Source organism: Cynocephalus volans, chromosome 1 (assembly GCF_027409185.1).
Source record: "Cynocephalus volans isolate mCynVol1 chromosome 1, mCynVol1.pri, whole genome shotgun sequence".
NCBI lineage: Eukaryota > Metazoa > Chordata > Mammalia > Dermoptera > Cynocephalidae > Cynocephalus > Cynocephalus volans.
This window is the reverse complement of record NC_084460.1, coordinates 253144012-253171812: the sequence shown is the minus strand read 5'-3', so window position 1 is coordinate 253171812 and position 27801 is coordinate 253144012. Positions and strand designations below refer to the sequence as shown.

At 33.3% G+C, this 27801-nt stretch overlaps 1 protein-coding gene across 2 annotated transcripts in view; it reads right to left on the bottom strand.

Annotated features, from left to right (window-relative positions):
* ITGAV (integrin subunit alpha V) overlaps positions 1–27801 on the bottom strand; it is an 82914-nt gene that overhangs the window by 18236 nt on the left and 36877 nt on the right. For both annotated transcript variants that reach the window (XM_063090826.1, XM_063090835.1), the window contains exons 3-17: positions 27589–27680; positions 26311–26425; positions 21467–21528; positions 19413–19458; positions 16425–16550; positions 15690–15734; positions 14799–14842; positions 14656–14712; positions 12062–12114; positions 11454–11656; positions 7462–7653; positions 5233–5278; positions 3742–3849; positions 1925–1983; positions 233–387 (exon numbers count right to left, since the gene is read on the bottom strand). In XM_063090826.1, the coding sequence (XP_062946896.1) occupies positions 233–387; positions 1925–1983; positions 3742–3849; positions 5233–5278; positions 7462–7653; positions 11454–11656; positions 12062–12114; positions 14656–14712; positions 14799–14842; positions 15690–15734; positions 16425–16550; positions 19413–19458; positions 21467–21528; positions 26311–26425; positions 27589–27680 (1403 nt within the window). The remainder of the gene's footprint in view (positions 1–232; positions 388–1924; positions 1984–3741; positions 3850–5232; positions 5279–7461; positions 7654–11453; positions 11657–12061; positions 12115–14655; positions 14713–14798; positions 14843–15689; positions 15735–16424; positions 16551–19412; positions 19459–21466; positions 21529–26310; positions 26426–27588; positions 27681–27801) is intronic.

Genomic DNA, 27801 nt, shown 5'->3' with positions numbered 1-27801 from the left:
AACAGTACTGTCACAGAAAGGCCTGGTATATCCATCCAGTCTGCCAGGTGTAGAAATCCATTACTTCACTGACAGGTTTGACACTTGACAAAGCCAAATTTCCTCAAGTGTATTTTTCTGTGTTTTTCCTTTTGGTATAATACCAATTTACAGAATGTAAAAATCATTTAGATGAAAAAGAAAAAAATAATGACTAAAATAAAAGGTAGTAGATCAGAAAAGTATCTCTTACCCGCAGATATGCTATCAGTTCCTCACACTGCATCTGTCCCCCCCTTGAAATAGTCATGTTCTTGGAATGACCCGGGGACCTGTTATGCAGAAACAGTGCTCGTCGAATTGCTCCCTTTTGCTTGAGTTTATCCAAAAGAAGCTCCACCTGGAAGTCTACACAAACCAAAGGATTTATAACCAACATATTCTTTACAGATACCTATCTGTTCTAGATAGCAAGAGTTTTTCATGTAAACAGATATCTATTCTTTAGAAGTAATTTGCTTCTAATTCATTAAAAATGTCTATACATTACAGCAAGACTACAACATATTAATTCTGAATAAATATTTAATACTAATTAAATAATTAATCCAACTATCCCCAAAGTAATGTCATACATAATTCCAAATAATGATGCTGGCAAACAACTATCAGAGAGAGGAGAATTTTGTCTTTTATTTTAAGCTGAGGGGAGGAAGTCCAGAGGATGAAACAGATGTAAATTAAGACTTTCACCATTAATTCAAGTAGCAAAACTTTTGCCAATTTTGATTAAAAAGTATTTAGTAATATGCATCCATATCATTATATTAAACACAGTGATGAATGAACAGTTTGCATCACTTGCAACTCCTGCTTCCAATGAAGCTACCATGCCAAATTGTCAGATCCATATGTCCTCAAGAAGCAAGTGACCAAGCAGAGTTTAATGAGTCAAGAATCATCTCAAAATAATTGTGCAGCCAATAGTTTGAAGCACCGTTGTTAGGATTAGTGACTCCTAAGATTCAGTTCTTTAAGTAGTTTCTTAAACTGAGATGAGTGTAAGTCTTTAAAACCACAAGTCTCTTCCAAAATTTCTCTAAATGTTGACCTTCATTTCAAATTCAGGTGCAAGACCAGGGCTATTTTGTTTCACGTTCTGTTCTAGGCAGCCACAACGCCCTCTTTGCAGTTTCCCAAACACAAGCAGCACACACCTGCTGCATGCCTCTTGAAATTGCTGTTTCCTCTGTGGGAAATACTCCTCCAGACACCCTGTAGCTCCCTCATTTCCTGCAGGTCTCCACTGAAAAGTTATCTTGCAGTGACACTTTGCTTGGCTACCCTATGTAAACTTCCACACTCATTAGTTTCAGTCCTCTTCTCTGCTTTATTATTATCTCTTAGGTCTTGTCACTAACATACTGACAAATCTTGGCAGTAATTATTTAACACTCCTGCCTTGTCCTCAGGACCACATAAACCATTTTAGGAAAGGAACAGTAGTATTTGCTGTGTGGATTAAACTTAGTGACCAAAATCTACTCTCCTCCTTCTTCTATTTCTAAACCACCTCTATCCTGAGATCGCTGGAGGCTTCCCCAAGACATAAAATATTAACTTCTAAGTAGATCATCTACTTATAAACAATGATACTCATTCCCCCAGAGTTCATTTATCTCACATTGGTAACTGCTTAATTTGCTAAAGGCCATATGCTTGCCATTCTGTGGACTATTTTGTTCACAATGTTCATAAATTATTTCTGAATTGTCTTAAGAGTTACCAAAGAAAGTAATTATGTTGTAACCTTAAATGTCTTTAAGCGTAAACATTCAAATGAAAAACAATAACAGCAGTTTGAATAACTATTCAAATATCTGAAAACAGTATGAAAATGTGTATGCAACAGCATTAAAGTAATGATTTTTCACAAGACACTTACTAAGTTTCCTGGGAAGTGCTCCTTTGCCATCTGCCTTTAAGCAGAACCTCACATTAAAACTGCAGGAAAATAAAATATATATGTAAATCCTGTAATCCCAGTTAGACATATTTTTTAATAACAACCAGATCTCACATTTCTAATACATAGTTTATATTTGTAAAGCCTTATATCTTTCTTCATGTGTTAATATTATTCTTAAAATATGAAACTATAGAGACTAACTCATCCTTCAGTAATTTAAGCACATTTCCTTTCATGGTAGCTTGATAAGAAAGAAAAAAAAAAGTTTGAAAAAGAATCAAACAGATAAACAAAAACAACAACAACAACAAAAGGGGGGGAATAAAAGATTTTCCTAATTTCTTCTCATTTATAGAACCTGTTGATAAAATGATTTTAGTAATGTCTCACTTAATAAAAAGACCCACTACTGAAGCGTCTTTTAATTAGCAAGCTACTCTAGAACAGTGTTTTTTGCAATTTATCAACAGGTCCTGACAAGTCATGAAATTGGTTTAATATGTTGTGTCCAGCTTCTTAAAAAAACAAATTAAATAAATAAAATTGACTAAGTATCAAGGGTTAATATGATTTTGTGAAACTTTAGCTTTAATTACACATGTTTACTAGATTATGAAGTAAAATGTATTTCTTACTATGCCATGGCCAAAATCACAAAAGCTACTGCTTTAGTTAGTGCATTTGAATCCTTAGAACTATTACAAGCATATTATTTGCAACCTCACAGGACATGCAAGGTGAGTGAAGAAAAGAAAGACAGTAAAATTTAAAGCCAAAATCTTGAAAACAATATCATTACCAGTCAATAAAAATGAAGAATAAATATTACTAATTTTTTAATGTAATCCAATAAAAATTTTTCTTTAAAATTTCAATAACTACAATAATAATTCAAAAATACTCAAAAATAATTCAAAAACAAAATCAGAAAAAATATCTTTTGTTAGCTCATTTGAAACAATTTTGCTAACTATCATTCTCTTCTTCATCTGTAATTATCTGCAATTTTTCTGTGCGAGAAAGAAACATGAACGGTGTTTCTCAAGTTGGGCTATAACTGGTGATTTTAATAGTAAATGGGTCAAGATTTTTCATTATTAGTTTTATACTTACTTTGAGATGTATGAGAAAGATTGGTTTCTCCATTTTATTTTAAAATAATTTGAAGTAAAACGAGTCAATTTAAAGAAAATCTTAAGAAAATTTTAATACAGGTAAAATGAAAAGATAGGAAAAAATCAGGAAAGTAGCATGTAAACGATGGAAACTTGAGAAACAATAGACTAGAGAAGATTTCAAATATTTAACTTATGAAAAAATATTATTATTTTTCTTTGGAAAAATAAATTTATTTTATTAAAAATAATAAATGGGCAAGTAAAAGACCAATATGTTACAGTGAAATATTTTTTTTTCATTTGGCTACCCACAGATATTAAATCTAAAAATGAACATATCTTTCAAAAATTACAACTTTCATAGATCTGTTTAGAATAAAATATAAACGAGTTCTAAGATCCCACTAGCTTTTCCTTATTTTTGAATATATTCATTGTTCATGCATAATTCTTAAAAATTCATTTTATACTAGTTTACAGAGTATTTCTGCAGCCTTCTACATATCTTCTTTGGAGAACTACTTCCACAATCCAATCTATGACATGGAAATAGGGTGTATCCATAGAAACTGCTGCAGTGATATTTCAGCCCTTCCCCCTCTTCATTTTCAATTGTTCTTACAATGATTGAACTGATAATCACAATAATAACTATTAGTAAACAAATAAACTCACCAGGAAACTTTGAGAGCTGTTCCAGGCAGTGGGCAGGTTTTATTGTCTTGATTTAAAATGCTAGGGTACACTTCAAGGCCAGCATTTACTGTGATAACTGGTCTAGCCCTAGTGGGTAAAAAAAAAAAGTTTTTAAGGAAGTTTGATTGATGTAAGCATTTTAGGTTCACATTCACTACATATACAGTGCAATGTCTACTAAAGCATTGTTTGCCATAAGAAAAAGAATAGGAGCAACCTAAACACAGGACGACCATCTGTCTCAGTTTGCCCAGGACTTTCTTAATTTTAATACTGAAAACCCTGCATGCTGGGAAATAGCTCAGTTCCAGGCAAAGTGGGACAATTGGCCAGCCTATCTACATTCAGTACATTAAAGCAAACGGTTAAATAAGTCGTGGGATATCTACCTAACACAATGCAATACAGTGGGGAAAATGAGTGCCATAAAGCCATCCGTGCTAGTATGGGGTGATCCCTAAAATACATCCAAGATATAATTTTAGTAGGAAAGAAAAAAATAAAAACCCACAATGTACAAAGGATGTCTACAGGTACACATACATACTTACACATGATTTTTTAATGCATAGAATATTTCTGGTAGGATATACTAATAAAGTAGTAACTGGTGTGAACAGAAGTATATTTTTTTATTGTATGTTTGGTTTTGTATTGTTTAATTTTTTTTACCACTGTTACTTCATTAATAGCAATTTAAAAAACTAAAGCAATAAATTAAAATAAATATAGTTTTCCAAAGTTCAGATGTGCAGGCTTAAATCCTGCACAAAAATATAGTAGGCTCTCAGTGTGCCTGTATCAAAAAGGATAAATCCCTGAAATCTGTGAGTACACATGTTGCCTCTATAGCTATAATTAAGTTGACCCATAACAAACTCTATTACACAACACAAATGTTAGTTTTCCTGCCATGGATAAACTTAGTCTACAAAAGTATAAACATCTTAATCTACTTGGGATTCCAGTTGTTATTCTAAGGTATGAGGAAATGATGAAATACAGAAAGTAATGGAATATGTATGAAGCTGGGAAATAGAGATATGAAAATTTATACATATTTCTCTAAAAAAAATATTCACTTTGGAATTCAATACATACTGCCCTTGTAGTCATAGAATACTTAGGCACAAGCACCAAGTTAATTTCCTGCCTCTTATAAGAAAATGTAAACTCGTACAATTTTTGAAGAGAGATTAAAAACACAGGAGAATACCCTTGAACATAACTTAAAGGACAAAGGGGCAAAACTCTGAACACTTTTCTAAATAAAAAAATTTACAGCTTTATCTTCTTTGGGACTTCATTGTATAAATACTATTTGCCTCCAGAAAATCTTGAATAGGAAGAATAAACAAATATTGTCATTATTTCAAGAAATCAAGCTGATATTCAAACACTGGCACTTAACTAAAAATATTTCAAATAACTCAGAATATTCCTACATTACAGGATATGGAACATGCTCACCTATATAAGACAGCTCGATCTACACCAAAGGCTCCTACAATTAAGTCTTAAGAGAGAAGAAAAACATGTTAATAATAATAATGGTTTTTAAAAGATATACCATTCTATAAAACTTTCAATGCACATAAAAAGATTAAACATATTCACAAAATTATTCTTTAAGAGATTGTAAGATAACATCTATGAAGCTAAAATATGTGAAAATTGGAAATAGCTATAATCAGTAGCAAATGCTCATCATAAACTAGTCCTTTATCCGGGTAGGTAAGAATCTTTTTCACTGGTAATTAGTAAAAATAGAAACAATAAGGAAGTGTATAACCCCCAAACAAACATACCCCGAAAGTGAAAAGCTTTATCAATGCCTGTGGATTTTACAATTTCATTGTAAAATTTTCTTTTCCCCGTCATTTCTCTTGTTTCAAAAACAAAGCAAAACCAAAAAAGCACATTGCATATATGCTGAATATGAGAGCAGATAGCACTCTAATCAGCAAAACCAGAAAGTATTAGTTTTTCTGTGTAATTGGTACAACTGGTTCACGATTCAGAAAAAATGAAATCAGAGTTCTGTAACTCAGTTGAATACCCAAGCTGAATTTGAGGAAGCCCTTTCTAAGCAGAAAAGCACATAAGAAAACATAGAGAGAGGAAGACTGGATTACACAAAAATTTAAAAATTCTTTATGCCCAAAATGCAAATGTGACAAAACTGGGAAATATATACAAGAGTTAAGGAATTAATACCCTCAATATTTAAGGTACTGGGCAAGTTTAAAAAAAAAAATTATAATGAGAGAAAAAAACAACAACATCCCAGTAGAGGACAAAAAAGACATAAAAAGGAAATAAACAAAAGTATATATATATATATATATATATATATATATATATATATATTTTAAATATATATATATGATCAACAAAAATGCTTACTTTCACTAATAATCAAAAATGGTTAAAACAAAATAACATTATCCATCTATTACATAGTTAAAAATAATATTTAAAAGAGGCACAAGTATGGAAAAATGGTATCATTTACTTCTGGTGAGTGCTTAAAAAAGTTGACAAAGCCTTCTTGGGTAGGCAATGGGACTATAATTTGATAATGTGTATCAGCAGTCTGTACACACCTTTGACACAGCAATTCTAGAATTTTGCCCTAAGGAAATAATCAGAGGTATGAACCAAAATTATACACAAAAATATAAATGCTCCAAAATAAGGTAAAATAAGACATAATTTGTTAGAATAGGAAACAAAAAAATCATGTTTTAGAAGAATAATAACATGAGGAAATGTTTCTGATACTTTGAGTAAAATATTCTATATATATTACATAATATAATATATAATATATACAGTGTAGTACATAAAGCATAATTCCATTTTGTTAAAAAAATGTGCGTGAATATATAGGGAAAAAGATTGGAAAGATATGCTTTGCTGTATTTTCTGAAAGTTCTATTGATAAATATATTGTATTTATAACAAAAAAAAAAAGCCTCTGAAATAATGCTAACTTATAAACAAGAATCTACTTCATGTTTTACTTACTGAAACACTTCAACATGCTTGTATATTGAGCTCATGTTAACTATTCGACTGAGGTCATCTAAATTTTCTACAATATATTTCAATTAAAGAGAGGACTCATTTTGATCCTAGATCCATTATAATACCCTAAAGTGTATAAGAACCAGAAAATGCCTTGTTGCTCTACTGGATCAACCCAGGGAGCAACACTGGGCAGATTACCTTTCTCAGTCTCTTCATATCCAGAAAATGGTATAGTAATGAGCTAACTTAGCCTTATTGGGAGAATTAAATGAAATAATATATTTTTAAAAAATCACAACGACTAGTCAAATCCATAAAAATCCTAGATCATTAAAAACAAAACAAGATGGCTAACAATTATAATGAGCATTTAGCTTTGGCTTATTGCATCTGCATTTTTCTCTGACATTTCATTACAGACTTCAAGAAAATAAAAGAAATTCAGAGTATGTGTTTTCTACTGTCCACTCCCAGGAAATAGAGCTGTCTCTTCTTCATATCCCCTTCAGTGATGGAAACAATGCCCTGAATGCAGTGAAGGCTTAACCAATACTTGAAATATTGAATTGCAATGATTTTTAATATAAAGCAAGAGGACAGTAATTGATACTATTTGCTATTAGAACTGAAAAATCTAAGAGCTATACATATTTATTAGAAAAGCACCTGGATATCCATTTTTATCTATATCTGTGGCTCCTTTCATTGAATAGCCAAAGCTTGGTGGCATGCTCCGAGCAGCCCACTGTCCTTCAAGGATTTGAGATGGTACTGCGTTCAAGCCTGTTGATTTTCCATTGAAGATATACACAATTCCCTTTTTATCTTCACCCCCATATGGAGCAGCAATTGCAATATCTGTGGGGGAAAGGGAGGTGGGGAGAGAGAGGAATGAAAGGAGGAGAAGAAAAAGAAGGGAAAGAATGAGGAAGGAAGGAGAGGAGAGGGAAGAGGGCAAGGACAGAGAGAAGTCTTAGTACTTACAATTATTTATATGGAAATCTTAATATTTATAGAAATCACTTATGATAAATACTGATTCAAAGTTCACTGGGGTACTCTTAATTTAAAAGAAATGGTCAAACTGAAGGAGATCCAAGTGAAACTGTGTAGAAATGACATTAATTTGGAGTTAGATATCCTGGGTCTGACCTTGGACAAATCTCTTAAACTTTCCGAACCTCAACTGCTTCATCTTTAAAATAGAGGGGTTGGAGAGTAGAAAGGCGACACATCAAAAGATTCACCTAAAGTTCATTCTAGCTCTCAAAATTCTAGTTAATTTATTTATGCATGGTTTTTGCTTTTTTCTGAATAGAAGTCAATCCGACTCAGAAATTTGAAAGTTATGACTTCATTTTGATCTCGCTCAACTTATATTGAAATAACATAAACAAAGTTTTAAATTCTTAAAAAAAAAAAGAAAAAGAAAAAGAATCCTCAAACACCAAATGGTCACTATGACATTTTCTAACTCTAAAATACATTACAAATACGTCCACTTCTCTCTGTCTCTGCTGCTAGCACTCTAGGCAAGCCACTGCCAACCTTTGCCTGGATCCCTAAGGCAGGCTCCTAAGTTGGCCTCCCACTTCTGTTCTCGCCTCTTGCCTTTATAACCCATTCTCTTCAAAATTGCCAAGTATTAATCATAGCATGTCACACCCCTCCACTTCTTGAAAACTTTCAATTATTTCCCAACATATTTAGAACAAGATCTCAACCCTACCTGGTTTGTCCACCGCTTACCTTGCAAATCTTTCCTCCCCCAATCCCAACCCCAACTTCTTACCCTCATTCACTCTTCCCAGCAATCCTGGCCTTCTTTTCTGTTTCTTAAACTCATGCAGCTAGCTCCCATCTCTAGGTATATATAGTACTTGCTGCTCCCTCTGTCCTAACAGCTTTTGCTACAGAGCTTTTCAAACCTTGCTCCTTCTGTTTGTCCAAATCATGGATCAGATGTCATCCTTCCAGAAGTCTTTCCTGGCCACCCTAGGAAGCAATGCACTTCCCCCTCTCGACCCCCTACTCTCTCTACCACACTCTCTATCTAGGTACTTTCTATCATGTCACCTTGCCTTTTTGTTTGTTTGTTTTTAAAACCACAGTCTTTATCACCATCTGGGTTTCCATTGTTTGTCTACTTAAGCTTCATGAGAGAAAGGACATGACTGTCTTGCCTGCAGCAGCTCCATGTACCAGCCATACCAAACTGCCTCAATTTCCTTCATGCACCCAGACTGTCTGATGCCTCCTCAAGAACACATCCCCTGAGACACCTTGATTACTCATCCTTTCTATGAGACCATTACAACTGGGAACATCTCAAACACCATGATGATCACATTCTAGTGTGTGTTGGTTTATGTTACCCTATGACTGGATGCTGATTTCCTTAAGGATATGAATGGGCTCCGACTTATTCTCTCATTTTCAGCATCTAGAAGAACGCTTGGCCTATGACAGGCACCAACTAAGAATTTTTTATCCTTAAAAAGTAAGTGTTTAATTATGCAAGAGTCCTTCTTTTATCCTTTTTAAAGCTTTAATAGATAAGTGTAACTTCTGAATTGATATATGCATTAAGAAAGTATTTATTAAAATATAATTTCCCAACAAAAGATGGCTCTAGTGTTGAGAGACTCCTTCATAAAAATTAGCCTAAACTTTTCTAAACCCTTCATTATCTTATACATGCTAATCATCTTCTCTCTTGGCTGTTATCTGCCTCGTCTGGGAAACTGTACTTTCTTATGCAATCAGTTTCATCCTTTGACCATTTTAGCTGCTCTTTTCTGTTTTTAGGTTTTTTTCCCCCCCTTCTACTTTTTTGGAGGGATATTGACAAAACCTGCACATAATTACCCTGGGGCTATATAAAATTGTGGAACCTAACTTTCTTGTTTTGTTTTCCATATCCCTAGAGTTTTCCTGATTTGGACAGATGAAAGAGAAGAATACAGAAATATGAGAGCAATGGCACTTAACATCATCAGGCATCAACACAACAAAAAGATTCAGATTATAACTGAAAGCATACATATGTACATATATAATACATATACATATATATAATTTACATGAATACAGATACATATATATAATTTACATAAATATAGCTCAGATTATTTTCCACTGAAGACATTATCATTCATAATCTACTATTTGGGACAATAAGACCCAAGAACAAACCTTGGGAGACCACAATCATCTTCTATATTATCTATCTATAAAAGTAAAACCTCTTTGTAAAGTCTTTGGAAAGCTTCAACTTTTTTGTTTAATAACTGCTCTTATTTATATTTGTTAACAGATAATACCTTTTAATGAAAATACAGAAAGCAAGATGAGATGTTGGCGGGATCATGAAATTGGGGAAAGTTTCTTTAAAGTGGCTGGAGTATCTTTAAGACAAGGTGACAGCAAACAAGTCCAGGCTCTCCCACAAAACCTGGGAGACAGAGGCCCAGCTATACAGCAAAGAACTCATTAACTTTATGCAGGGTAGAACCTCAAATTCGGCCCTGTATTTTCTGGTAGTTTTTGTTATCAATAAGTAATAATTTAGTCTGTTCTACAGTATTCTTTTCATGTTTTATTATGAACTTTATACCACAGTTTTATTTGATTTATGTTAAGTTCTCTTGGTTATAAAAATGTTTAAGACTATTTCAGGAAGGAAAATGTACCTTTGAGTATTTATTCACTAACAATGAAAACTTCTTGAAGGGTTAATCTTCGAGATAACACTTCTAGGCATGACATAAAACTACCCACCAGGCAGGAGTGGAGTCTTGAGGCCAAAGAACATTTCCCTTTCCACTATTACTTGAGAAATTTAAGGGTCATCTGTATTTTCTAAGTTTCTAAGTTTTCCTCTTAATATATAACTTTTCTTTACATTTTTAAAGAAGAACTCCCTATATGTTGTTGATTATACAAACAAATCAACAGCTCATCTCTCCATTCTATGATCTCTAGAAAGTTTTTAATAGTATTCTTTAAAAACAAAATCTTGGTAATTTGTAATCTATATATCATGTTTCTGAAAAAAGTTATATAGTAGAAGCCAGCTCTGCTTTTTAAAGATATCTACAGCTATCGAAATGGGACTATTATGTAACAACAGGCTTATACCTTTTGCATGTCCCCGTAAGGGACATATTTTTATATTCCCTTTTAGACAGACACAATAAAGTTATGGCTTTAAAAATACCAATGGCAAAGCACATTTTTGAGCATGCATGAGGTATGGAAGAGTCAGCACTGCCGTGACAATGTGCCTTGGGAGCATTTTTCACACTTGTAGACAAGTGGACAGTAGAGGGCACTGCTGCTAAGCAGGACACAGAGACAGAAAATCACCAGCTAGCGCTGGGCTCCATGGGCATGAACGTTCCTTTCTGAAATTAACCATTCTGACATTCTAACTTAAGGATGCATGAATAAGTCATGAGAATCAATTTATGAAAACTCTGCTCTGATTTTTAAGGAAAAAAACTGACCTCTCTTTAAAATTAGTGTGTCACTCACTGACACTCAATCCGTCTTTACAGGAAGGTTTGCTCATGTGAACTTCTACAGATGGGGTTATACAAGTTTTCTAGGAGGACACAGAGAATTGGGGACCCACAGTTGGTAAACTTTGATCTTACCATTGAAGCCATCTTGGTCCAGATCTCCCAAAGGAGCTATGGCACTGCCAAACCGTGCAAAGACCTCATACCCATTCAGCTTTGTTGTCTGGAAGTCTCCTGAAGCTCTCTGGAGAGACACTGAGACCTGCCCCACCTCTTGGAGTTTGCCATCAGAGCCACGATCCATAAAGAGAGGTGCTCCAATAAACACATCTGCATAACTAAAAGAACAGAATCTTCTCACCAAAGCAAGATCAAATTCCATCTATTACTAGGCATTTCCTTTCTTTTTAAAATTCAATTTTCTATCTCTCATAGGCACATTGAAGCACAAACAATTACCATGACAGTCATTTCAAATTCAAATCTTCCTTCAACTCTTGTAAGAAACTTTAAATAATTCATAAAACTACTCTGTATTTTCATGTTACAAAAACTACTGAAAAAAATTATGACCAACATAGAGGTTTTCTACTATTCATGATTAAGGCTGCTTCAAATTGTTTCCTTAAATAGAAAGATTAGCAGGAGGGGGACAGAAAAACAGAGAAAAAAATAATGTTTAGTTTTAGTAAAGCATTCATAAACATGAGAGGAAAACTGTTTCTGGAAACATTTTAACTTACTCATCCCCATTAATGTCAGTGGCAGCTACAGAAAATCCAAAATATGCAGCCATCTGGATAACAAGATGAAAAGAAAATGTTTAAATTTCATCCAACCAGTTTAGACAATTAGCATTTGTAGTACACATATCACATAGAAAGTGTTATTTTTTTCTCTGCCTATAGTACTTTGATCTACATATCTTCACATAATCACCATTGGTAATGGGCATGCTGCCAGTATGGGTCTGGCCATCACATCTTGGGCATGAGTGGTGACAGTCAGCTTTGTACCCCATGAATATCATTTATTTATATTCATACGAATATAAAGAAATAAATAAATGAAATGTCTTCTCTTTTGTTTATTCTACAAGCACAGTGACAATCAGGTGGTGAGGCTACTTTATTTTCCTAGATTTATGGACAAAACATATTCCATGTATATCATTCCAAAGTCTTCAACACGTGCCATTTAAGTCCAAGTACAATCAATTGTCCTTCCCAGGCCAACTTTTATTATCTCCCTTCTTCTACAGTTCCCAAAACACACCAGATATAGGCACACTGTATGTAACTGTATATAACAGAATGATACAGTCACAGATATATGTTGTAATTGAACCCAAGAAGATATGTATGGATGGCTATGCAGTGAGAATAACAGATAATTATTAATTATTAATAAAAAATTGGCTCTTCCTATGTGAAACTACTACTACTACTCTACAAAATTACTGTTTGTAAAGATATGGAAAGGAGTTCATTTTTGTCTCAATCTCAATCGATTACCTGCCAGATGATTCTGTTTTTAAATTACACACAATATAAATGTGTCTGGGTTTACTACGAGCTTATTATACATAGGGTGAAGGAATGTCTTCTCTCCCCACAACAGGGGAATACTGGCCATCACAGACAGAGAAGCCTACATGGAAATAAATGTGAAAAGGGAAAGTTCTAAAGACAGTCCAACATGCAAAACAAAACTAGGAGAGATAACAGATTAAAGACGAACTAAGATGAAGAATGAATCAACAAACCAAGAGGGAAAGTTACCGATGCTTCCAAAATTTGATTAGCTAAGCTATCAGAAGGGAATGGTCAAGGAGAATCCTACATTATCTAATTTGGGTCTATAAAGTATAATTGAAAAAATGAAAGGTGAGTTCTGTATTCAATGACAAGACCAGAGTTTGTGTAAAAAAGTGTATTGTGTTTGGGGTACCATGTTGATATACTGACTGGAATATAACAGAAGAATATCCTAGTATCTTAGTCTCTCAGGGTGTTTGGACTGAAAGTATAAAGAAAGAATAGCATTTACGGAGACAAGTTTTGTCTTGAGCACTATGACTGACATGTTTTTATTTGATTCTCACAACTACCCCATGAAGAAGTTACCAGCATCCCTACTTTTATAAATGAAGAACCAGATTTACAGTGGCAAAGACCTGTCCAGTGCAATAACAGACTGAGCACAGAAGGCTCAGGTATGTCCTCACCCAGATCCCATGTTTTAGCCTTGAAGAGGAATAAAGCAACCAACACTAACTGTATGCAACAAGATCCAGAGACAAATGTGGACACACATCAGACAAGAGAAGCTGTTTGAGCTGAAGAAGTCACAACCGCACAAAGAGATAACTTCCCCTGCAGCAACCCCAACTGCTTGTCAACTACAGACCACTACATGTTGTGCATCAACCCTGACTGCCACACAGATGCAAGAGGTTTCTGGGGACCATGAGTCTAATTCCTCATCTTGTCAATCCTCTCCCAAAGCCCAACAATCTCAACTGAACAAGAAGTGGGCTTGACTTCAAGATCTGCAACCTATGAGAAGTTCCTTCTACTTATTGTTTAATTATTCCCTTATCATTACCAGTTTATAATTTAATTCTCTGAGTCATACAACACAGAATACTATAAAATGCTTGTGCTTATAGAGAATGTCTAGTACTTAAAAGTACTACTTTCTTTAAAACTGAAGAATGTTTTATTTCATGTAGTGCAAATGAAGTTTACTTGTAATATCTGTAACACATCTGTGCCGTGCTTTATTTTGCATCTAATAAAATTAAAAGGCATAGACTATTCCTTAAAGGAGAATTTAATGTCATCAGCAAAGAAAAAGGAAGCTTTGTGGTTTTGTGTGTGTGCAGTTTTATTTTGTACTTCCTAAAAAATAAAAATAAAAATAAAGCAAACGAAAACAAGCAATAATATGCAATAATAAAAAGGATTTGCTTAAACAAATTAGGTTGGTTAAAACAAAGGTGAAATATTTTTTATCTATAATATTGAATATTATGGAATCATTAAGCTATTTTGATACTGTCAAGGAAAGTTTTAAGATATTAGAAAAAGCTGATGATAAAGTTGAGTGAAAAAAGCAATACATAAAATTAAAAAGACTGAGTAAGCAATTTTTGTTAATACACACATTCACACACACACACAAGGGAAAGAAATACACCAAAATGATAACAGTTTGGTGGATTATCTGTTTGACTGGATTATAATTGGCTTTTATCTTTTATTTCCCAAATTATCTCCAATGAATATATACTGCTTTTATAATGAAAGGGGGGAATGACATTTTAAAAGCCTACCTGCTCACCAGTAAAATTGTGTAAGGAGGACATGTTCTTCCCATCATAAATATAAACCTGTGCAGGAAAAACAAAAATGTGTGAAATATAGTAAAAAAGAAGACAACTTAGAGGTTTTTCAAAAAACCTTTTAATCTTCCTACCATTCCCAAAGTCCTTGCTGCTCTTGGAACTCCTGAAACAAAGTCTGGAAAACAAAACCAAAACAACAACAACAAAAAACCCTTAATTACTCATTTTTAAAACCAACATTGTAAATTACAGAAGGAAGTGGCTATGTCAGAAAGCTCTAAATTTTGTTTTACTACTTCAGTAGAAAATCAACAACAGATTTTCAAAAATTGGTACTCCATAATAAATAACTGCAGCACTTTTTAAACTGCAAAATCAAAATTTACAAAATATAGATTCTTGAGGACTCTCAAATATATGCAAATAAACCCTCAAGTCATTTGTAATTTTGTTAAACAGGAATAGATAAGATAAAGCAACCAACTAAAGAGGAAAAGCTATCTTTACAGTAATGAAAAATAATACAGAGCATATTGAAATGGGGTAGAAGTGGCTGTGGCACAGAAATGTGATCAAAATCAGGGAAAGTCTATGATTCCTAAATTATGCTCTGAAGGAAGAGAGATAGAGAAGAGATGGGATAATAACCTTACAGACAGAGCCCAGAAGGTAACAAATTAGGTCTAATGAAAGAAGAAACTAAGCCTCTCCAAGAGGACTGACTTTGCTGAGAGCAAGGAGGAGGAAGCTGAAGATGTCACCACCGATAGTGGTGGGGGATGGGAAGGACCAGAAGGGAAAGAGACTAAGGCCAACAGCAGCTGGTTCAATTCCAGCAGCCACTAGAGGATGCGTAACACAGACCGAGCTCGGACTCTCCTCAGTGTACTAACATCTCCCTCATTTCTCCTGTTGTATTCCATAACAGTGGTTTCAAAACTCTCTAATTGCTGAATTTTTTCAATGTCACATGCTTATACTAAATTTTAAAAAGGATTAAATATAGTTCAAGTGCTTCTTACCATCTATGCCATCACCGTTGAAATCTCCAACAGCCACTGAGTAACCTAAATGGGGAACCAAAGTTGGACATAGCATCAGAGCAGGAACGATTACCTTCAGCATATTTGTTGAGTAAGCTTTCCTAGAAAATATTTTTAAGTAACCCCTATAATTATGTAATAGTTTGTCCTCTGGGATAATTTTAAAAAATAATTGAGGTGAATACTCCAATAGATATATCTCTATTGGGAAAAAAATAAGATTGTTTTATTAACTTTATAAAGGAACCTGTTAAAAATAGGGTAAATTTGCAATTCATCAAAAAGAGGCAATATATAACAGTTCCTCTCAATCAACAAGTACTATTTCTCTTGTGTGACTTGTTTTAATAAATAAGAGAAAAATTTAAACAGAGAGAACAAACATTAAATCCTAAAGACCAAAATTGTAGTTTAACATAGTGAATAACAGTTTAGGAGTCAGACTGCCTGGGTTTGAATCTCAGAACAGCAAGTTACAAGTGAGTGACTTTTAGCAAGTTATTTTGCCTCTCTGTGCCTTGGTGTGCTCACTTACATGATGTAACATATCATAAGTACTCAATAACAATTTGAATTGTTATGGTCCTTGTATTTAAAAAAAAAAATCTTAATTTATTTCATGAAAGATTTTTTTTTTTACTTGAAGTAGCATATGCAAATATGGGAAAAATAAATGAAAACTCCATAAAATGTCTATATTTTGGTTTTACCTACCCAAATAACTGTCATCAAAAATAGCTTGTGCGGTCCGAGTTGCTAATTGGTTATTATACTTGATGCTGTAAACATTGGGGTCGTATTTAGATACAATTTCCGCCACTTGATCTGAAATGAGCTGACCTAAAAAATATATACAAAATAATAACCTTCCATTGGGAACTTTATGATACAGACGATGAATGGAGCCTGCATGAAAGAAAACAGCATTAGATACTAGCATTTCTAATTATTAGTCTTATAATACTAAATCTTAAACTTGATATTACTTTTTAACTTACAATTATATCTATTCAAGCCAAGTCTTAACATTAGTCTCTGCTAGTAAAACTTAAGAATACAAGATTTGTCTTAACTCACTAAAAATCAATGTTAAATCACTGAAATAATAAATTCAAGGGCAATTTCCAAAGCAAATCCATCAAAACTTGAAAAATGTACTGAAATAATTAAATACTGTTACCTTTATAATCAGAATAACTGGTTCAATTGATTTTTTTTAACTAGTTATTTGGACACCTTTATGAAGCAACCTGAATGGGTCAATTCACTTTTGTTCACAACCTTATGTTGTTAAGTGGACAGCAAATCTAGATGACCACACAAAAATCAGACTGCCGTCCACCTCTACCCTAAGAAATGTTGGCTAATTTATTAAATGTCATTTCCATAACATGGGGAAAATAATCTCTTCATTTCTGCTGTTTTAGAAAGAAATCTTTTTTTTTTTTTTTTTTTTTTTTTTTGTCTTTTTCGTGACCGGCACTCAGCCAGTGAGTGCACCGGCCAGTCCTATATAGGATCCGAACCCGCGGCGGGAGCGTCGCCGCGCTGCCAGCGCAGCACTCTACCAAGTGCGCCACGGGCTCGGCCCTAGAAAGAAATCTTTAATAGCTAAAGTTTTCAGTCCTGTTCCAACTTGTCCAGTCACACAGGTTGAGTCCATAAGTCAGAAACATTCTCTGGGTCACTATCTTATCCTCTTTGCTTAAAAAGCATCAAAAACATAGGAAGAATTCGATAAGTACTTCTTAAATCAAAGAATACAGGAATATTCATCATCTCTTTGGAATAAAACAACATTATCATCGTCTCCATTCTTATAGGGACAATTCTGAAATCTATGGAAAAATTCATTCTAGTGTACTTACTTATCCAGGGTGAAACTGGCTGATTTTAATCTTGTTAAAATATCTTCTGCCAATTCACTGAGTATTTTAATTACATATTATAGACACTTATAGAAAAATTCTAATAAATATAATATTAATAGTATCTACCTGTCCTAATTTATAATAAATAGGAATGTGCATAGACATTGTGTAATACCCAAGGTATTAAAAGAACGAGTCATTTAAACAAGTTCACAGCTGTGTCTCTTAAAAAGACAGAGTTAAGAAGTGATATTAACTGAGAATATCAAAATCTAGATTCCTTGACAGTTCTGATTGCCAGGCATGCCAATCACACACTTTACTCCCATCCACTGAATGCCTTACTCCGCAATAAAGAAGAAAAGAAATCCATGTTTTTATATTGAACTAGAAAGCATTAATATCCTCTATTTCTTCATATGCACTTTAGAAGTGCAATTTTTGTTTTAAAACAGTAAAACTCAATTACAATTTTCCTAAATCATTTCATTTCCCAATAGATGTATAATTCATACAAATTTTTCAGTTTTAGTATGTCTCACTACTGATCTCTGTCTTCTACACTGATTTTTCTCTTTTCCTCATCCTCTCCTTTGCCTTCCATTTAAACTTTTTATTTATTCCTATTTCTCATTCCTTTTTATTCTCCTTCCATCCCATTTTCCTTTAGCAAATCTCTTTCTTTAGCTTCCTTTCCTACAAAGCAAAAGCAAGCATGCGTTTTACTACAAAGAAACAAGAAAAGCGAAGTGTAGAATACAAAAATAAAATTAAAAAGTACTTTCAAATCAACATAGTCATAGGTTTTCCAATTCTTCCATGTACTAACAATGCTAGAATATCAGAATGCTAATAAACAAGAGGTCTGACCTTGTAAACGGCATTTTTTAGCAGAGACTAAACATGTCAATTATTAACAAATAAATAATTGTGTAACTCTAATGGTAAATGAAACATAAGGAAAGCAAATAAACAGATTTGGTTACCTATTTTCAAACTGTCAGCAATAATAATCTGTTATATATTTGTTAAAACGGTAATTTAGTTAGGCCTCCCAGAATGACTGAAGAATATAATGTAATGTTTTATCTTTACATCAGTAATGGTTTAATTATATTTTTTAAAAACTTAATAAAATCCTCTATTTTAAAAAGTCCCCAAACACTTAAAGAGATCATTGTTGATATCAGTGATTAATAAGAAAATAACCATTTAAATATTCTGATGAGCAACTTCAAAATACTTTTAAAACCCTGAGCTTTCAGAACGCTCCAATTTGCCTGTACAGATTGGTTTGATACACTTCCTAATGACTGCATCATGGACTCTAGAGTACAGTCATGGGAAGTACACATCACACACAATAAAAATGAATTATTTTAAATTACTTTATATATTTACTTTAAAAATATTCAGTTAATTTTCTACTAGGAATATACAAGTTTAATACGTATCATATGTTATATTCTTTTTAAAAAATATATTGTGCAACGGAGTGTTCATACATTTAAATTGTATTTTTCCATTTTTTTCTTTAAAAATAACTTTGAGGGCCAGCCCATGGCTCACTCAGGAGAATGTGGTGCTGATAACACCAAGGCCACGAGTTCGGATCCCGTATAGGGATGGCTGGTTAGCTCACTGGGTGAGCATGGTGCTGACAACACCAAGTTAAGGGTTAAGATCCCCTTACCCATCATCTTTAAAAAAATAAATAAATAAAATAATAATAATAATAATAATAATTTCGAAAATGTCATAGGTGCATGATAAGCCAAGTGAATCAGAGACACAGAGTCAGTATTGGGTAATTTAAAAAATATTAACCTACCTTGCCAATAAAAGCTACCAGGACCTCCAAGAAGTACTCTGTCAGCCTACATTGAATCAAACAACAAAAAGATTTACACTTAAAAACACATATCTGTGTAAACAAAAGACAATGCAATAAACATAAAAAAATATATATGTACAAGTACATTTATGAGGGTCATCAGAAAGTTCATGGAAAGATAATTTAGTATACATATGTAATAGTTATCTACATGTATATTAAAACAAAGAAAATCATACATCTGAAACTCATCTAACTTAGTTTTACTGGTTTTCATTGTACCTTTTCTAAAATAAAATTAAAAAGGAAAGTTATAATACGTTCACTTAACATATAAAAACACAAAAACATTTTCCCCCTGTGATTCTTTGCTGTTGAAATACTAGTGCAGAGTATTATTAGGTTACAATAAAGAAAAAAGGTCAGTTTTTAGTTTTGCAAATTAGATTTGTGACTTTATAAGGCAAATTTTCTAATAATTATTGAAGAATTTTCCACTAAAGAAAAACTATTTTTAGTGTCTTGCAGATCCAAACAAGAATAAAGTTAGAGGGTAAATTTTTCAAGGTGTATTATATACATACAAATTACACTTGTCCAGCATTTCTCACATCTGTAACAAACTGTGTCTATTTCAAGGTATTTTGTGTTTGAGCACAATATTTTGGAAATTTCTTCTTGCTGAAGGTAAAAGAAACTATTTTTCCCTCCAAATGTACATTTAGCCCTTTTAAGCTTTCAAAAGACAATCTTCTGCCCTGGCTATGTAAAAGATACCTCCAAGTTGTCTGCCTTAAAATGATACCCTTTTCTCAAAAATGGGCTTAAGAAAGTGAACAGTTAATTTAGCAACAACTCTCACAGTATAAGAATACTCCTGGGGTTACAGCTGCATAGGCATAAGATAGAAAATATGGACAATTTTTAAAAATAAAACACCTATTTGACAATATATCATGCAAATTTAAACCAAATATTTACTAATATACTTTATCTCTTTTTGTTTGGCTACCTTAAATTTTGAATTATGAGTAACATAATATGAAATTGAGTAAATTAAAAATCAATTACCTAATAAGGAGAGTTAACTAGAATTATCAGTACCTAGTCTAGAAAATAATTTGATAAAATAAAATAAAGATAAAATACAAATTTTAAAAAAATAAGAAAATGCTTTATTAGTCCTTCTGCATCACATGATTTTAGTTTCTGTTGTTTTCATAAATTTATGGCACTCTTCTTTGCTTACATTTTCTAAGTCATAGTAAGCTTACTAAGAAAGCTCTACTTTTAATCAATCAATATATTTATGAGATTTCTCTAGGAGGGATTAATATTCTCAATTTGATATTCAAAATGTTCATATACCCCACCAAAAATAAATAAATAAATAAACACACAAAAGGAAAGTATATGAAAAAAATTACCTAACAAATTTGCCTTTGAAAATATAAATGAAATTCTTATTTTAGAAAAATAGATAAAAACTATCAACACTGAAGTGCGTATTAGCCTGTTTAAAAATAGAGCCCAGCAAATGAGAGTTATCATAATTACTAAATTACTTCAACTTCACTGGGTGACTGTAGGCACATGATGGATGGCAACCATGCATGTTTAGAGTAACTAAACTCTAATTGTGTAACAAAGTTCCCACCGGGGAAAAAACAATTTTTGTAAATTTTTTTCCCATTATAAAGCTTTTGTGAAAAACCAATTTTGGTTGAAAATAGAAAACTTCAATATTCTATTAATTCATATAACTGGAAATTTTATTAGTAAGTCATAACAGTTATCCATCATTTATGGAGGAGATTCTCTATTTTCTTCCATTTCCATTGGGATGTCTCCCTATTTCAAATAAGCAATGTTGACTAGGGAGAAAATAATATAAGGCAAAGAATGTCAAAATGAATGGGTTGTTTTATTAGCTGTTTTCATTAAACAGGTAATAGTTATAAAGGAGCTGAGATGTTGACCAGTTTATGTTTAGCCATAGTTTAGTAAATAAGGTAAATCTGAATCTCATTCAGTCTTAAATGAGAACTTACTTTAGTAAAATCAATGCTGAATCCTCCTTGACAAAATCCCTGTCCATCAGCATCAATATTTTCTAAAATAAAAAGATTGAAAATACACACAAACCCAAAAACAAATAAATAACACAAAGGAAAACATGAGAAAAACCTGATAACACTATAATCAAAAGATAATGTACTAGTGTCTGGGAGTGGTCATTCATTCAGACACTGAGTTATTATCACATTATAAAAAAGTTAGTATACAAGTTTATCAGTACTATTTCTTCAGATACGGGAACAGAGAGAGATTAAAGAACCCAGTCACCAGGGAACAGAAAGATCAACTAAAACGGTGGATTTCAAACTTTTTTTTTAACCACAACCCACAAGATTATAGTTTATATCACAACACAACTCACTGTGTGTATAGATATATATACAAAATAAACAAAATTTCACAAATAATATTACCATTACTATATACAATGCACTCTAATATTATCTTATTATATTTCATTCTATTTTTTTAAAAAATTACTGATTGTGATCCACTATATTGATTTCATAAAACACTAATGAGGTGTGATCTGCAAGTAAAAACTCCAATCTGAAATTCCTCTTTCTCCCTATTGCCCTATAGTTGCTAGGTCTTCACTAAGGTGTTATGAACAACAGCAAAGAGATACATACATTTCCTATACATACATTTTATAGCCAACAACAAAAGTGAAAAACTATAAATTACACAGGTCAGAATTCCCAGAAATGGCAAGGCCCAAACTTAACGGTTTGCAAAGAGCAAAATATGAAACTATCCTCAAAACACGTTTAGTACTCTGGTCCAATTAAAGTGAATATCTTTAAACATGACACTTTTAAGTATTTTATATCCGTAGTTGACTCAATAATTTTGGTCTTTTGTAGTACTCTCATTTTTGTAGTTCTCACAAAAAAGCAACTAATTCTGAACAATGAGCCAATTAATTTAAACTGATTTAATCATAAGTAATAATGTACCTAGAGTAGAAGTAAGGATGAATCTGAAGTCTCTCTCCTTGTTTTATTTTGAGGATAAGAAGAAACAATGGAAAACACTAGCCTTCATTTATCAAACAATTCTTGCAATCAATGTTACAAATATATAAAAAGTTATATTATTACTATATTTGCCACCCAAATACAGGAACAAAAAATATCTATTTTCAGTCATAAGGACAAACTTCCAAGAATTTTTGTCAAATAATACAATCAAAAATTTTGAACTCATTTTTAAAACCTGGGAACTGCCCCAAGATTACACACTTAATATCTAAATCCAAAAAATTTCTTTTTAGAAAATGACCTCAAGAGTGTAATGCTACCCCAGTGTAAATTTTTCTAACCAAGAAGGAGTGGGAAAATGTGGAGCTGGGGTTTCCAGCATCTAGTGAATCATACTAAGGAATTCTGCTCTAACCTCAAGTCAGCCATTTATTTCCCTTATTCAAGCTGCATTGCGAGAATGCTTTCAGACTGTTTATAAAGACATCCTTTTTTCATTATCACATTGTACAATTACCTGCTTTATTTCGTTTTTTGGAACATCCAGTTAAAAAACATGACTGTCTCTTAAAATTTTCTTAACAGGTACATAAAACTGAGTATTTCTCCCAATAAGAAGACTTTTATGTGGACTATAACTTATTTCAGTGAAGGCTTTGGTGTTTATTTCTACAGATGATTAACACTTTTTCCATTTGTGAAGTCTGGCAATGATATTATAAATAGTAATGTTATTGATTATGATGATAAGATCATCTAGTGTTTATTAAGCCCTTACTGTGAGCCAGGTACTATGCTAATTCTACATGGCATTATGTTTTCAAATCTTTACAGCAATCCTATGAGGGATACTATTATTATTCACAGTTTGTACAGATAAGGAAACTAATGCTTAGGGAAATTAAATAACTTGACCATAGTCAACCAGCTAGTAAACAAAAGAATATGAACCTGAACCCAAGAGTGTCTACACCACTACACTGCATTATCTCAAATCAACAATGTATTTATCATTCCCTGAGTAATGAAAAAGGGGAACGAAAAGCCAACTAGAAATCACAACTGAGAAAATCTACATTCAAATAACATTATCAACAGAAAGTAGACAGAAAGAACAAAATACCCAGTCTCAGCATGGAGTTGAAAGATATCATCACATGACTTACAGCTCAGGCACTTTTAGAACAGAAGGACATCTGGCCTATTGCATAATGACAAGAATGGCTACAGATGCCATTACGAAAAGTCAAAAGCAAATGTAGTCAGTAATAACGTTAAGTTAGTGATAAACAGTGAAGTTTCTTGTCCAGGGTGTCCACATAGGTCATAGTTCAAAACCAAACAAACCAACCAGAAAAAAACAAAAGCAAAAGAACTCCAAAAACTACCACCCCAGGCAAGCAAAATTACCAAAAAGTTAGCAATGCAACCCTACAAAACTGGCCTCACCACGTAACATCAATTATTGGGTTGCATAATTTACTGAAGTATGAAGAAGATACAAAATACTAGAATTGTACCTCTGAAGTTTTCTGTATGGATTAGTACTTTACCAATAATCAAACAAGGGCCCACAGTGGTTAAGTGAATTACCCACAGTTATAGCTGAATTGTCAGGAGAATGGGAGAATATAACTCAAGTTCTCAGAATCCCACTCCTGAGTTTTTTTCTCTGTACAGGCTGCCCCTTGTAATTTAAGCCTGTAGGTAGCTTAATATTTCAAAGGCTGAATTGAAAAGCATGTACAATAATTAAGGGTTACTGAAAGCCCAGCCTATTAGGAAGAAAGGCATTCACTTTGCTTCTTTGTTTTTTGAGGTTGTTCTTAGAGCTTTTTCTAAGATTTGAAGTTTTATTATTTAGATCAGAGATCAGCAAACTTATTTTGTAAAAGGCCAAATAGTAAATAAACATTTCAGGTAGGGGCCATATGGTGTGGCAACTACTCAACTCTCACTGCTCAACTTTCCCATTATAGATAACACGTACACAAATGGGTGTGGTTGTGTTCCAATAAAACTTTATTTACAAAAACAGGTCCACGAGTCACAATTGGCTGATGTTAAATACCTTAGAAAATATGGTTTAAAATGACTTTATAATCTGTGTCTAAACCGAATAAGTGAAAGCATTACGTGCCAGATACACAAGGGATTATCACTAGAATGCATGTTTTCAGGAGGTTTCCATGCACACGTCAGGAATTATCCAAACCTATACTCACGAAAGCCAGATATATTCTGTATAGAAATGCTGTGCTTAATACAGAAACAACTGAAATAGAAAGCATTTTCTATTGCTAGTAATGCAAGGAAAAGCTTTCTTTGAAGACAGACAGACCTGGGTTCAAATCCTCATTTGACCACTCAGTACCATAAAATGTAAAAATACATTGCTTCAACTGTCTGAATCTCAGTTCCCACATCTATCAAATGAGAATGAGAGTGATTTTGTATGTGTGTGCATCATATAAATAAGTTACAAACCTGACACACAAGGGTTAGCTCATTCTTCAAAGCTATAAAATCATCTTCCCACAATAGGAACGTTTTTACAGCATAGAAATTAAAAGTACAAATTTAGTCCTCAGATTTGCTGTGCAGTACCAAAGATGACAATACTATGACAAAAATACCACATGGCATCAAGCGCTGAGGATGAAGATGCTGAATTCCTCCATCCTGTGCAGGGTGTGTTTTCTGACCTAATTTTTACTCTATCCTGATACATAATATGGGTCTGAGTACATATTCTTTTGATGTTTACTTCCCACTTGCAACAGGTAGGATCAAGGTGATGGACTAAGAAAATAAGTGTTTTATGAAGTAAGTTTTGGTTTCCCAGAATTTCAACTACTTACAACTTTGAGGACAGAGCAGTTCCTCCGACCTGATGTCACATGTCCCCTAACACAGAAAAAAAGAAACTACAGGAAGAGTCTTACATGTTGTACTTTTGTTACTAATTCTCTCTGCTAAACTACTTGGTGACCAGTCAACATAAAAAGTAATACACTAAAAAGTGCTCCAGGTATAAACACTATACTGCAGTTCAATAATCTATTTTATGCTTCTAGTAAAAAGAAGATCTAGAGTAGTGGCCAATTCAACAAGGGGTCAGGGATCAAAATCTCTAAGGGGAAAAGAAGGTACAGAGTTTGGAAAAGCATAACCAAAATTCTAAGTGCTTAAAATAATCTTTAGCCACAATATTAATTCCAACTGAAATTTAACGTATTATTAGAGAACAGTGTGAGATCTTTTGGATCACCAAAGGAGGGATGGGCTCAGTAGCTCATTAATAAAGAAACTCTGATTAACAGTGGGGGAAATTCAGATTCAAGACTCCTGAGTTCACCTTCCTATATAAACTCTGGCTCTTTAATAGATAATTTTTTATTTTTAAAATCATTAATATAAAGCAGTGGTTCTCAAACTTTGGTATCCATCAGAATTATCTTGCAGAGCTTGTTAAAAATGCATGACCCAGGCCTGACCCAGACCTATTGAGAATCTTTAGTTGTGGGGGTCCCCATCTCTGCTAGAGAAGCTCAACTGAGCATCTTTTGACTAACAGTGATTAAAAATACAGGTTTCCCAAATCAGATATTAAGTATTACTAACCAAGGAAGATGAAAATGAGTTCTTAGGGAAAAAAGATAAATCTGTTTACTTCACATTTGTAATTTCTTTACATTAGGACTTTTCATTTTGCTCTCATCAACATCAGAACATGTCTACGTATTTTATCACGCATACATGCTAACACAAACACTTTTAACAAACTAGGCTTCCAACCTCTCTTAAAGACTGGTCCAACTTCCCATACATACTTGATCTGCAAGGAGCATACTCAACAGTCTTTGTTCCATCTTGAAGAAAGCAGGTCCCAACAGGCTCTCTCTCCTGCTTCATCTCAGTCCTCCAGTGGTACAATGGAGCACAGGCCTAAAATCAAAGTTTAGTCCACGACATAAAAATTATCTGAAAAATTAGTGTTTCAGACAATCTGTACTATTTCAGAATATAATGTTACTTTCTAAGCATTAATAAAAATTAATCTAACTACCCTATACCTTAAATAGTTACTTTAATAGTTATTTTGTTTGTTTGGTTTTGCTCTTTGATGGAGGGTAACAAGAATGCTATTTGGGTCATGTTCATATTGAGCAGTCTATTTAATATCCACATGGAAATGCCAAAGAGATAGTATAGAAATATGCCTTTAAAGATCCAGGGAGAATTAAGAACTAGAGATATGAATTTGGGGATTATGACATATAGATTGTATTTCCAGCCATGGGACAGGATAAGAGCCTTTAAGTAAAAGGTGTATTTAAAGAAAATGAAGGGGCCCAGAATAGGGCTCAGGTACACTCAACATTTGGAAACTGAGCAAAAGAGCCATTAAAGGAGACTACAAAGGAGCAGCTCACAAAACAGGAGAAAAACCAGGAAAATATAGTATTGTGGAAACCCAGGGAAAAAAGTATTTAAAAGTGGGTCAATTCATCTTGTTAAATGATGCTAAGAGGGTGAGAAAGACAAAGATAAATACCAGTGGAAAAATAAAACATCATGAATATATATACAAATATATACCTGAAAGTCAGTGGGGACCTTGTCCTTGCCTATCTGTGCCTGACTGGAGGACATGGGAAAAGAATGCAAAGTGAAGAAGTGGAAAATAGAAAAGATTTTCAAAAAGTGTTTGAGAAGAGGAACAGAGGAATAATGCAGTGGCCGAGGAGAAGATGAGACAGAGGAAAGGCCTGTATTTTTAAAGAGAGGAAATACTAAAGAATTTATTTAAGAATAGAACACTATTCCTAAACTTGGTTGGATAGAAATAAACTGATGGAAGATATCAAGCAGGGCAGGAAAAACAAATAATGTAGGAACAAAGGTGGAAAGAAGCAGAGCCCAGTCCCAGAAGGGAGGGAGAGATGGTTTCCTTAGATACAGTGGCCTTTGATCAGAGCTATCTTATCTTTTTATGCCCCACACCCTTGAGCACACTAAATTTTACTACCACTTTGAAACATAAAACTTCCTGTGTCGCCACATAAATTAACTAGAATCACCTGAGAATAAATATCCTAACGACTTACCAAAATTTTATCCTGTTTTGACCTCACAGATGCTCCAAACCACTGGTGGGACTTGAACTCCAATGGATCATCTTTGGCATAATCTCTATTGCCTAAAAAAGAATATTGTGAGGGGTGAGAAACAAAATATATTGTTCTATGTATATCAGAGTTTCTTTCTTTCTTTCTTTTTTGGTAGCTGACTGATTTGAGGATCCAAACCCATGACTTTGG